General features: G+C 41.2%; 1 protein-coding gene across 3 annotated transcripts; it reads right to left on the minus strand.

Annotated features, from left to right (window-relative positions):
* Window positions 1-1,697: 1,697 nt before the first annotated feature.
* Window positions 1,698-12,710, minus strand: COX5A (cytochrome c oxidase subunit 5A). Of its 3 annotated transcripts, none has more exons than XM_027123635.1 (6): window positions 12,502-12,650; window positions 11,041-11,181; window positions 8,130-8,246; window positions 6,243-6,364; window positions 4,504-4,626; window positions 1,698-1,863 (listed from the first exon to the last, which is right to left on the minus strand). In XM_027123635.1, the coding sequence occupies exons 1-5, from the start codon at window positions 12,605-12,607 to the stop codon at window positions 4,513-4,515; spliced, it is 600 nt and encodes a 199-aa protein (XP_026979436.1). In that variant the 5' UTR covers window positions 12,608-12,650; the 3' UTR covers window positions 1,698-1,863; window positions 4,504-4,512. The 3 variants fall into 3 exon arrangements, with proteins under 3 accessions (XP_026979436.1, XP_026979437.1, XP_026979439.1); XM_027123636.1 differs by lacking the exon at window positions 12,502-12,650 and adding an exon at window positions 12,111-12,486; XM_027123638.1 differs by lacking the exon at window positions 11,041-11,181 and having other exon boundaries at window positions 12,502-12,710.
* Window positions 12,711-13,146: the final 436 nt, after the last annotated feature.

Raw genomic sequence — 13,146 nt, forward strand, 5'->3', positions numbered from 1 at the left:
CTGGTGGCACAGTGGCTGAGAGTCCGCCTGCCGATGCAGGGGACACAGGTTCGTGCCCTGGTCTGGGAGGTCCCACATGCCGCGGAGCGGCTGGGCCCGTGAGCCATGGCCGCTGAGCCTGCGCGTCCAGAGCCTGTGCTCCGCAACAGGAGAGGCCACAACAGTTAGAGGCCTGCGTACTGCAAAAAAAAAAAAAAAAAAAAAAAAAGCATTTAACGGGTAAAGTGTCACGTCTGGAACTCATTTTCAACTGATTGAGGAAAAAAAGTGTATATACTAGAACGAAACAAATGTAGCAAATCATTAATCGGTTTGAAATTTTTCAAAACAGAGTAGGGAAAGAAAAAGCTAGAGACCCCATTCTGTTAGGGTAGAAGCCCTACCCATCATCAAGCTATGACTGTGTTCTAGCTCTACCTAAAAGTAGACCATATTGTTAGTTTCACATCTCTACTTCTTAAAAAGGGGGAAAGGGGGACGTTTTGGTAGGGAATCAGCCTTTTATAAAAGGTCATTTGTGTTAAACCTTACCAAAACTGATTTTTTTTTCCTTTTTTTGGCCACATCACGTGGCATGCACGATCTTATTTCCCCGACCAGGAATCGAACCCATGCCCCCTGCAGTGGAAGCACGAAGTCTAAACCACTGGACCGCCAAGGAAGTCCCCGATAACTGATTTTACTAACATTTCCTTACATGGCTTTAGGAGAGAAGACATCTAAATTTCAACCTACTATTAATCCAATTCGCCTGAGGCTGCAGTCTGAACTGGCTGTATTATAAGTCACTCAAACCTAAAACCTCTTTATCCAGCAGCTGGTTTCTACTATTACGGGGCTTCTAAAGTAAGACAGGATTTGTGTATTTTATTCTCTCAAGTAAACTTGGACTTCCCTGGTGGCGCAGTGGTTAAGAATCCGCCTGCCAACGCGGGGGTCACGGGTTCGAGCCCTGGTCCAGGAAGATCCCACATGCTGCAGAGCAACTAAGCCCGTGCGCCAGAGCCCTCGAGCCACAACTACTGAGCCTGCGTGCTGCAACTACTGAAGCCCATGCGCCTAGAGCCTGCGCTCCACAGCAATAAGAAGCCTGTGCACCGCAATGAAGAGTAGTCCCGGCTGGCCGCAACTAGACAGAAAGCCTGCACGCAGCAACAAAGACCCAATGCAGCCAAAAAAATAAATAAATAAATAAAATTACTTAAAAAAAAAAACAAACCTCATTTACTCAGTTCTTTAAGCAGAAAGCCTCCAAATCTACCCCAGCAAAGTCTTCGACGTCCAAGGCTAATACTGTACTGCGAGGGAAGAACATGTAGGGAAAAAAAGAGGCACTAAGGGGCTGGCTATTATCAGCACATCCTCAAGACTATCTTAATGACCACTTTAAAACTTTATTTCACCCATTTTTGGGAAGGTACACAATTTGATCTATCCCCAAGGACATCCAATCCCCTAAGTCCAGGGTACTTGCTGGCCTGTCAGCAAGAAAATTCTATATAAATGACTTTTAATTTTTAGCTAATTTACCAGCCAGTGCACCCAAATATGTTTATGTAGCTGACTTTCATGTTGGGTGGTTTCCAGAGAATTGAAGCAGTTCTCTCAGCATATAACACGGAAACCAATGAAACCAACGACCCTATAATAGTTCTTTTTTTTTGCTTTTTAATGCAAACACATGAAACAATACCTAATTTCAGTTCAAACTCATTTCCCTTTTATTAAAGTCCAAGTTACATTACATGGTTTGGTACTCAACAAAGGAAAACTTGTTCAAATAAGGTAATATGTTTTCATCAGTATTTCCAGGTGATTGTTTACAATCAAGTAGCATTATCAATAAATCCTTAGGAAGCCCATCTGTAAGAGAAAACATGAAAAATTAGCTAGGAAATAAAGAAAAGGTAGAAATCTTACTAAAAATAACCTTTAGAGCAACAGCCCAAGAAAATCACTGTCTCTGTGTAGTCTCTTCTGCTCTTACTTAATCCTGCCTGCAATCAACACACCAGGTACTGCTTAGTTTTTTGTTGTCATACACCTGGTAATTATTGGGGTAGTCTTTTCCAATCAGAAGAGTGTTGGGGAGTTGCCCTCTTAAAAAAATTTTGAGTGAAGGAGTACAGTGTTACTGCTGCTACAAAATATCCTACATAACAAAGATCTTCTGGACTCCTTGGAATAATACTTGATAAATGAAAGCCTTTCCACGTTTTACAAAGATGTGCTATCTGGCTTCAGGGAGGAGGAGGAGGTGGTAGTGGCATAGGGGTGGACAAAGATAAAATTAAGACTCTTGCTCCAAAGCAAGCTGTGAAAAGAGACCTCAAAATTGGATTACAAAACCTCAGGCAGGGCTTCCCTGGTGGTGCTGTGGTTGAGTCTGCCTACCGATGCAGGGGACATGGGTTCGAGCCCTGGTCTGGGAAGATCCCACATGCCGCGGAGCAACTAAGCCCGTGAGCCACAACTACTGAGCCTGCGCGTCTGGAGCCTGTGCTCCGCAACAAGAGAGGCCGCGATAGTGAGAGGCCCGCGCACCGCGATGAAGAGTGGATCCCGCTTGCTACAGCTAGAGAAAGCCCTCGCACAGAAACGAAGACCCAACACAGCCAAAAATTAATTAATTAAAAAAAAAAAAAGCTCCTTTAAAAAAACAAAAACAAAACCTCAGGCATTTTCTGCTCACTTTGTCAGCAGGAAGATTGAATATAGGGATTCTTTTTGAGTTCTAAGATTTTTTAAAAATTTAATTTAATTTAATTTATTTATTTATTGGCTGCGTTGGGCCTTTGTTTTTTTTTGTTAGATTCCATATATGTGTGTTAGCATACGGTATTTGTTTTTCTCTTTCTGACTTACTTCACTCTGTATGACAGACTCTCGGTCCATCCACCTCACTACAAATAACTCAATTTCGTTTCTTTTTATGGCTGAGTAATACTTCATTGTATACAGGTGCCACATCTTCATCCATTTGCGTTGGGTCTTTGTTGCTGTGCATGGGCTTTCTCTAGCTGCAGCGAGCAGGGGCCACTCTTCATTATGGTGCAGACTTCTCTCTGCGGTGGCTTCCCTTGTTGCAGAGCATGGGCTCTAGGTGAGCGGGCTTCAGTAGTTGTGGCTCACGGGCTCTAGAACGCAGGTTCATTAGTTGTGGTGCACGGGCTTAGTTGCTCCACGGCATGTGGGATCTTCCCGAACCAGGGCTCAAACCCATGTCCCCTGCATTGGCAGGTGGATTCTTAATCAGTGCGCCACCAGGGAAGCCCTGATTTTTAAATGTTTATTAGGTGTGAAATTAGATGTTGACTAATGGTATCCTAACCTGGCTCTTTATCTTGTGAGGAGTCTGATACTAGCTCTTTAAATAATTTGGGGTCCACTTTTATTAAAACTTTTATAAGATAGTTTAGTTCCATCTTTTAAAAATAAGCTTCTTCTTACTCTTAGGAAGCAAATCCTCTACTTAAGCCTCATCATTTACCTCTGAGAAGTAAGAGTATGGCCTTAGTAAATGCCTCAGCACTGCAATGCAAAGGATGTGTGGCATAGTAAAAGCAATGGACTCTGGAGCCAGACTGCCTGGGTTTAAATGTGGGTTCCTCTACTAGTTGTATGACCTTGGACAATGTGCCTCAGTTTCCTCATCAGTAAAATAGTAAAATGGGAATAATTATAATAATAGTAAGTACCTCACAGGACTGTCTGAGGATTAAATGAGTTAATACTTATAAAGCTCAAAAAACTGTACCTGACACATAGTAAGAGTTATATACACTATGTGTGTTTGTTAAATAAAATAAATATATGACTTTTTACTTATATATTTTCTGTTTTACAAAGGATTTTCTGCGTACTGCTCACCACCCAGGCAATCCTGTGGCTCGTTTTATTACCTAATCTGTCTTTCCATAGAGGACAAGGTATCAAATAAGCTTTTATTATCAATGAATATTACTTAACTATCATATTCCAACATGGGCACACAAAAAACAGAATCATCAAATCAATAAAACCCTATTAAAAATAAACAGATGTATAAAAGCATGCATGATGAACACCTATGTAGATTACCTTTAGCTGGGGGAGGTTAAAGGCCTGGAATTAGGGAAGAGGTACAGAGAGGGCTTCAACTCTATGTGAAACATGTCATTTCTTGGGGGAGGGGGAAAACTAAAGCACACATGGCAAAAATAATAATACCTCAAAATCTGGGTGTGGTTACACTTATTCCCTATGCTATTCATTATGCTTGAAATATTTTATATAGATTTTAAAATAAGGCTTTTACTTGCCTTTACGCCAGTAAAAGAATAATTATGACAACTAGAAACAACAATTCTAGCTCCTTAAATTAATCATCATAGGTACTCTCTCAATCTCTAAGCTCATAGCCTCTAAAAAGGCCACGAAAAGGTTTTACTCTGAGAATACTGAAATGCCACTCACTCACCCCTCCCTGGATTCTTTCCTGCCTTTTTCAGGTATGTAGCTTACCCATGGGGTTTATACTTTGTCAAGGCCCAGTTCCTCTGGAGTGGAGATTCCCAGTTCATTTAAAGTTGGTCTAAGTTCCTGGATGACATAGGGGTAGATTTCCTTATGAGGTCCTGCTTTGTCCTGATGGCAAAGAAAATAGTCACATTTAGCTCTGAAAAGCTGTCTCTATTAACAAAATGAACTTGAAAATGCTTTTAATCACATATGCAGAGGCTAGTAGCAGAGAATACAAGTCACCTACTTTTAAGTTAACATATCTGTTCAAAAAAGACAGCAACTTGGGACTTCCCTGGTGGTGCAGTGGTTAAGAATCCGCCTGCTAATGCAGGGGACACATGGGTTTGAGCCCTGGTCCAGGAAGATCCCACATGCCACGGAGCAACTAAGCCCGTGTGCCACAACTACTGAGCCTGCACTCTAGAGCCCGCGAGTCACAACTACTGAGCCCACGCGCCACAACTACTGAAGCCCGCGCGCCTAGAGCCTGTGCTCTGCAACAATAGAAGCCACTGCAACGAGAAGCCCGCGCACCTCGACGAAGAGTAGCCCCCACTCGCTGCAACTAGAGAAAGCCCGCGTGCAGCAACGAAGACCCGACGCAGCCAAAAATAAAAAACAAAACAAAGGTAGGTTTTTAAGACACCTGGAGACTAACTAAGACAACTGGTCTAAACCCAAGGGAAAAAAACATTTTAAAGCCTTGAGTTACTGGAAAAGAAGGTGGTGATGACAGAATTTCGTGAAGGCAATTAAACATGCCTAGCAGGCAACAGTAATAATTAAATAATCACAGAAAAAAGTTTTTTGATTTGCCTCAATTTGAGACCCTAACTGAATTAACTACTGGTGCTGAATGGATTGATAGCCTACAGAACCCTTAATTATCTTACCCATTTTAGATAAAGTAATATCATACTTTCCCTCTTACAGACCTTGAATTTCTTTCTTATAGAACACAATGTCTTTTCACGGAGAGCCACACTTAGAGGATACTTATTTCCAAGGCAAGAGAGTTTTGATGAATACTCGCCATAACATATAATCACACCTATATTGTCATAATATTTGTTCCTCAGGGACAAATATTAAAAAAGTCAAATGAACTAAGACAATGCCAAGCTATTACTCTTCTGTCTTTAACAAACTCTAGGTTCCTTAGCTGTTTGCTAAATTATAAAGTTCTTATTTAAAATTCCATGCATTAACTTGTTCATTACAGAAAAATTAGAAACTATAATCAAGTAAGAGGGAGGAGAATAAGTATATATCCTCTTACATTTTGATCATTCTCTCTACACTTTTTAATAAAATGGGGTCATACACTGCAAAAATTATTTCATAATTTCCCTCAGTTAATATACTATGAATATCTTTAGTGTTAAACACATTTCTACAACATGAATAATAACCTCTTCTGGGAAGTCCCACCTTAAGAAACCACTAGCAACATTGAATTTCATATCACAAACAGCACAAAGATAAACTGTACACTCTTAATTATTTCCTTAAGGTAAATTCTCATATGGGATTGCTGAACAAATGGGTATCAAGCATAATTTTTAAGTCTCTGAATAAATTCTACCAAACCACCCTCCAAAAAGACTGTAACCGCAATGTACATTCCCTCTAGCTATATAAGAACTAATTTTAGGTATTTTAACAAACTCAGAAACACAGAATATGCTAATACCCAATCAACAGTCCACCTACTTCCAAAACATTGTTATTTTACTGACCTTAACAACCTCTAGGATGCGGACTGCACTAGCAAAATCATTTAAGCGTCTGCATGCCCGCAAAGCAGCATCAATGATTTTGGGTTCTGGAACCAGATCATAGCCAACAAGGGTGTTCATCCCTGTCAAATTAAAAAGAGGGGTCATATCAACCTGGTATATCCTCACTTAAACTATGAGTTAGTTATCTGTATTTTTATTGAACCATAGACAGGTGATCTTGTCTGTTTGAGCCTCTATTCTCTTATCTCTAAAATGAGATAACTGGGAATTCCCAGGCTAGGGAGGACTGGTTAGGACTCAGCGGGTCCACTGCCAGGGTCCTGGGTTCGATCCCTGGTCAGGGAACTAAGATCCTGTAAGCTGCATGGTGCAGCCAAAGATAAAATATATTCTAGATAATGAGATCACAGTGGATCTTCCACAGTGAGTTAGTGAAAAGAACTATGCAGTAGCATGCAGACAGAAGGAAAAAAACCTCAAGAGTTTTCTTAAATGCAAACCCTGTTTTCAAAAGTAGCTGGTTTCTTTTCAAACAAGAGGGCCATTTTCAACTTATATCTTTAACTCTTAGTATGATGTATGTACTTTGATTGCTTTAAAATAGATCTGATTGGAAAATAATCTAAAAACCACCACAGAAATGCTTAAGGAGAGGTAATGAAGCCCAAATGAGGACATTAAGGAGATACAGAGAGCCATTAGCACACAATCAAAAACATTCAACCAGAAAATGACTGGGCATGATTCCTTTTGGCTCAGCACAAAATGATACATCATAAAATTTAAGACTCTCTTAATGGGAATGCAGAACTGCTGTTCTTTTTATTACTTCTACTCAAGATTATCCAATAAGAATTTCCCCAGCTGCAGCAAAATGGTGTCATTACATTCCTGCAGAAAAGTATGAATGAAGCACTTAGGTTTCTTGCTTTTATTTATTTAAAAATATTTAAACAAAGGACACCAGTGACTGCAATGCTAGAATATAGTCATAGAGAATGAACTCTTGGTCTGAGATAAACTTCTTACACTTAGAATTAGTTACCTACCAGTCTACTAGCCTGGTTATTATTAATGCTACTTACTTATGTTAAATGTGTACTTACAAATTTAGGATAAACAAGTTCTAGCTTATTCAGATCGGACTCTTATTCAGGGCAAGACAAATCATAACTGAGAATAAAAATAACAAAAATCCCAAACTATTACCAAGAGGGGAAGAGAACCAAATGACTACTTGCGTAAATTATCTAAAAATTACACAACTGTTAAATCTTGCTCACCCCGGCCTATCATTATAGCAGTGATGATGATTTTGTCCCCCAGGAGACATTTTTAGTTGTCACAACTGGGGGTGTGTGAGGGTGTTGGCATCTAGTGTGTAGAAACCAAGGATGCTGCTAAATATCCTACAATGCAAAGGACAGCCCTTGCAACAAAGAACTGTCTGGCCCAAAATGTCAACTGTGCCTCCTTTAAAACCCTGCTTTACAGGAAATACTTACTCTGGAAACTATAAACTTTCCTAATTGCAAGATGCATGACAATCCCCAGTTTGCATGATACAGTTGACCCTTGAACAACATGGGTTTGAACTGTACAGGCCCACTTACACGTGGATTTTTTTCAATAAATACTACAGTGCTACATGATCCGAAGTTGGCTGAATCCATAGATGGAGAACCTTGGACACAGAACTGTGGATAAAGAGGACCAAGTGCAAAGTTATATGTGGATTTCCTATGTGGGGGTGTGTGTTGGTGTCCCTAACCCCCCAAGTTTTTCAAGGGTTAACTGTAGTTACTTTCAACAAAGTAGTGGAAGACTACATAGCAGTTCATAACTCTATACGAAAATAGACACATATGTCTATGTTCCAATTACCTTTACGCAATTCCCAAGCATCAATATCTGGCCTATTGAAGTATGTCACCCAGCGAGCATCAAACTCCTCATCTGTCTCATGTGACCCATGGGAGTAGCAGCGAACGGACTGGATAGCTATAGGGGAGAGAGAGCAAAAACTTCAATATATAGAAGTAGTACTTGACATATCTTGCCAATACATAAAGTTTTTTTGTTTTTTTCTTTTTTTGGTGTGTCTTAAAATACACATAACATAAAATTTACCATCTTAACCATTTCTAAATGTACAGTTCAGTGGTATTAAATACACTCAATGCATGAAGTTTTGACTCAGCTATGTATGTCATGGTAGGAAAATTATTCAGCAGGTCAAATGAAACAAATCTTATGTACTGATTTGAAAAAAATCTTAAAAATTAAGCACATTAAAGCAAGTAGAACAAAAAGTACTATGTGTGTACGTTCATGCTTTTATCCCACTAATGTGTAATGCTGGCATGTAACTGTTAACAGCGGTTATCTTTGAAAGGAAAAACTTTATTTCTTTATACACTTAGTTTTATGATAAGCAATTATTAATTCTTAATTTAAAATAATGTCCATTCTTGGGAATTCCCTGGCGGTCCAGTGCTTAGGACTCTGCGCTTTCACTGTTGAGGGCCCGGGTTCAATCCCTGGTCGGGGAACGAAGATCCCACAAGCCACTCGGTGTGGCCAAAAATAAAATAAAACAATGTCCATTCTAGTTCTTAAGCAAATTTATAAGATACACTTTCTTGATAAATTAAAAAAAAAACTTATGCTCTCCATTAAATTATATCCCAAAATAAATTATACATCCTGACAAAGCAATGGTAATTTAAAAATTGTTTTATCAAACTACAGCCCCTTCCTTGAAAATTCTAATTAAAAAAGTGACTTACACCCAATGGAAAAAAGTTTTACTAGATTTCTAAGAAGTGAGATTTATTAATATAACACTATCAAGAAAATAGGAAACACTTAGTATTCTGCTCTCAATCAATATACCCTTTCTAGTACCATATGAAAAGCCTTCCCATTTTTAGTTTCTGCCTATCAAATGGACAGTGAATTGGGAGTTAAGAAATCTGAATTCTATCTAAACAGCCTCTGAATGGAGCAGGAGGTGGGAAAAGGCATTTTTACCTTTGGGTTTTAGGAGGCAGCCGAGCCTAGTGGTCAGATGCTTCTAGGCTCTTCACTCTCCCACTGTCTGGCCCTGGTAAAATTAACTCAAGTTTTATATTCCTTATGTATAAAATGAGGATACTACTACCTTAGCAGAGTATGATGATTAAAAATGAAAGCAAGCTAACACTTTGCCCAGGGTTTAGTACTTTGTATGTAGGTACTCAATGAATGGTAGCTTTAAATTAATCCTTATCTAGAAATGTCTTAATTGATCTTCTATTTATGGAAATTCTAATTTATAGAAATAAAACATTCTTCAAATTGCATTTCTTGTTATACGAATTAGACAAGCTTGGTATAATTTCTAGTTATTTTTAAAGGCTTAACATACCAAAAATAACGCTTTAGCCCACTGTTACCAAAATTTGTAAACTACTTTTTTTAAAAACTAAACTTATTCCTAGCAGAATAAAGTGTAAGTATATAATCGAAGTATAAACTGTTTACCAGTTCCTTATCAAGTTAAATACACACCTACCATACCCAGTAATTCCACTTCTAAGTATTTACCCAAGAAAAATGAAGCATATAATTCTCTCCAACCACCCAGAAAAGCATTTCATGATAACAAATTTCTTTTGCTCACTGCTGCGCATGGGCATGGATTTCACTGGATGACCGTGGCTTTGTTTTGTTTTCGAACTATGAAAAAGATGGCTAGCAACTACAAATCCTAGACAGGGAGATCAATGGATCACCTTCGACAATTTGTTCACTTTCCTTCTGAGAGTCCCAAATTACAAACTGGTTGTATTCAAAAACAAAAAACAAAAAACAAAAACCCTGTATGAGACAAGTATTTAAAATACCAAGCAAGCACTGGGAACACACATAGCTTCCAGGTTGGGAAAAACATACTCTCCCACATGGTTTAAATTATATTCTTAATTCTAGTAATGGGCAGAGCAGGATCTATTCTTGTAGTTATTATGAACATGCTTAACATTTTGATTTTTAGGTAAACTATATAGGCATCTTTTCCCTCCCCCACACCACCCCTACTTAAGTACAGCATTTCCACCTAGTTTTGAGGCTTGTATGGTAAATTATTTTGGAAAACAATTACTCAGTGCTTTCATATAAACTAAAGATTCCAGAGTAGGGAAAAGGAAGCAACTGTAAAAAATTGGGACATTTCTAGGGCTACAATCTAAAAATCTATTTCTAACACTGCTTTCTGGCATTCAGTTAAGCAATCTTTTTTTAAAAAAGGGTTAACAATATATTTAGAAAAATTAAGGGGCTCATTAATCCCCTTCAATAACTAATCAGCTCAGACAAGGCTCAGAGAATGGACATTTTGGTGGTGGTGATTCTAGGAATAATGGAAAGAAGTGAATAATGTAGAGGGTACATGAACAAGCTCAAAGGCAAGGTTGCAGAGGTGTAAGGCTTAAGAGCAGTCATGAACCTTGGGGTCCAAAGGCTGGAAATCTATAAATGTGGGAGTGGTGCAAAAAAGGTTGGAAGGTAATAAAAAGTGCTACTTAAATTTAGCTCTGCACCAAGAAAGGAAAAGCGGAAACTCCTCCCACCTTTTCAGAACTATCAGGGTAAGGACAGGTGCCAGGATTGTGTAACTTTTAACGGTTGACTAGAGAATCTAACCATTATTCAAAACATTTAATTATGTAACTCAGCAGTTATTGGAAAACAATTCTGTTACAAGTTGGAGACTTCTCCTGGGACCAAATATGGAATTTGGGTTGCTACTTACCTACAGCAAACTTGAGGCCCCTCAGGTAACCCCTCCAGAGCTCTTTCACTTGACCTTGGATAGCCTCATCCAAGAATCTTAGTCCTTTCTGACTTTTAATTGCATAAAACCTCTTCATCTCATATTGATAACAAACCTCACCTATAATATGCAAAAATGAAATGCACTATAAAAAAGCAAATATGTATTAAGCATTTGTGCCAGGAAAGGTGCTAAGAGTTACATTATCTCAGTTAAACCTCACAACTACTAAATATTATCCCAATTTTACAGATGAGACAACTGAGTCTTAAGGTTTAATTAGTAAGTCCTTGGTCACACAGCTAGAAAGTAGCTGACACAAATGTAACCAAGACTGCCTCCTTGTGGCAAATATTTAGGTTTACAGGACAACACCTAAAATAAAGCTTTTTATGAATTATACTAAAGAGGGTGACTAGAGTGCCTAGAAGATAAATCACTATGTCCAAACTTACTAAGAGTTTGAGTTCACATGTTTAAATATGCATGCTTAAGGGCCAAATTTCATAATGTCGCATATACTACCATCATGGACCAAAATCAAAGTGCAGTTACAATAATTAAAAGTTCCGTGCTGGACACAAAGTTTCCCGGAACACATATAAGGGGAAGGCAAAATAAGAGACAGCAATCAGCAGACCATTTCATACTCCAACAATCAGGCTTCTAACCGGAAGCCAAAAATAACGCTTCCCCATGTTTGCAGAAGCCAGTATTCCTGGGTCTGTGGTACCCAATTTTCGAAAGAGTAATATTCTTATCATAAGACCTATCAACAGTCAGGCTTTCTTCCAGACCTCAGGAAACAACCACACACGTCGATCTATCGTAAAAATGGAAGAATCAGAACGTGGCACAGCAGTCTCTAAAAAGAACAGAATGGTCTGAGAAAGTGACACACAAAACGCTAACCGAGAAATGTCGGAAAAAACGGCTATACTGCGTTCCACACGGAAGTATAACGCATTCTCGGAAGACGCTGGGGGCGGCGGTGCCGGGGTCCCCGGAGGGACCACCCCCCCCCGCCCCTACCCGGAGCTCAATGTCACCTTCGCCGAAGCGCTGCAGGCCGGCGGTGGCCACTCCCAGTCAGGTGGCCGCGGGGTCAGCGCCGGGGCAAGGTCACGGCCCGGGGACCGAAGGGGTTCGGTGGGCGCTGGAGGTGCGCTGTGCCCCCTCCTTGGCGCCCACAGCAGGTCCACACTTGACCCGTCCGCGGTGCCCGCACCAGGAAGTCACGCCGAGGGAGGCCCCAGGGGCGCGCCCTCGAGTCCTCCAAAACTCGAGGCGGCGGAGAGAACGGCCAGCGGTCACCAGGTTCGGCCGCCGGCCCGCAGGGCAGGAGCTAGGCCTCTGGGCGAGCCTGCCCTCGCGTGGCAGCGGGGGCCCAGGTCACCGCAAGGACACGCGGGCGCGGACAGTGGCAGGCGGGGGCCTTACCGGCGGCGGGGCCGGGGGCCGGAGTGGGGTGCAGGAGGCCTCGAGGGCTGGTCCGGGCGACTGCGGCTGCTGCTACCGAGCAGCGGCGGACAGCGGCGCCTAGCATGACGGTGATGGCGGCGCGCAGGATAAGGCTGAGGAGAAGCCGGGTGTGAGCTCAAGACCGCTCGCGAGCTCGTGGGGGCCGGACTCACGCACCGACGCACGGCGGGCGGAGCGTGAGGGCCCGCCCACTGCGGCGTTCGCGCCTTGACGGAAGGGGGCACCACGCGGCCTCGGGCGGGCTACGGCGGCGCGCTCAGGACAATTTATTTCGGCCTCGCTCTCCTCCGACTCGCTGGTCCCGTGGACTGCAGCGGCGATCGTGGAGCTAGGATGGAAGGAAGAAGGCGAAGAGCCGTCAGTGGACCGTAGCGTGGTTCAAGTCTGGCTCGGGAGACGACTCTAGCACCTCAACATGGGAACAATAACAATAACAACGACAAATTATTATAAAAATACCTTCTTTGCTTTACCCCCCTGTTTGAGCCTAAAATAAGAGAACGAGTGGGACAGAACGACTGCTTACCTATAAGGGACCCTATTAGTAACTATTCTTATACCACAAACCCGCAAGCATTCAAAAAATGAGTCCAACCACTTGAC

The sequence above is a fragment of the Aethalodelphis obliquidens genome, unplaced genomic scaffold (assembly GCF_003676395.1).
Source record: "Aethalodelphis obliquidens isolate GAN/ISIS:26980383/991018 unplaced genomic scaffold, ASM367639v1 scaffold26, whole genome shotgun sequence".
NCBI classification, from domain to species: domain Eukaryota; kingdom Metazoa; phylum Chordata; class Mammalia; order Artiodactyla; family Delphinidae; genus Aethalodelphis; species Aethalodelphis obliquidens.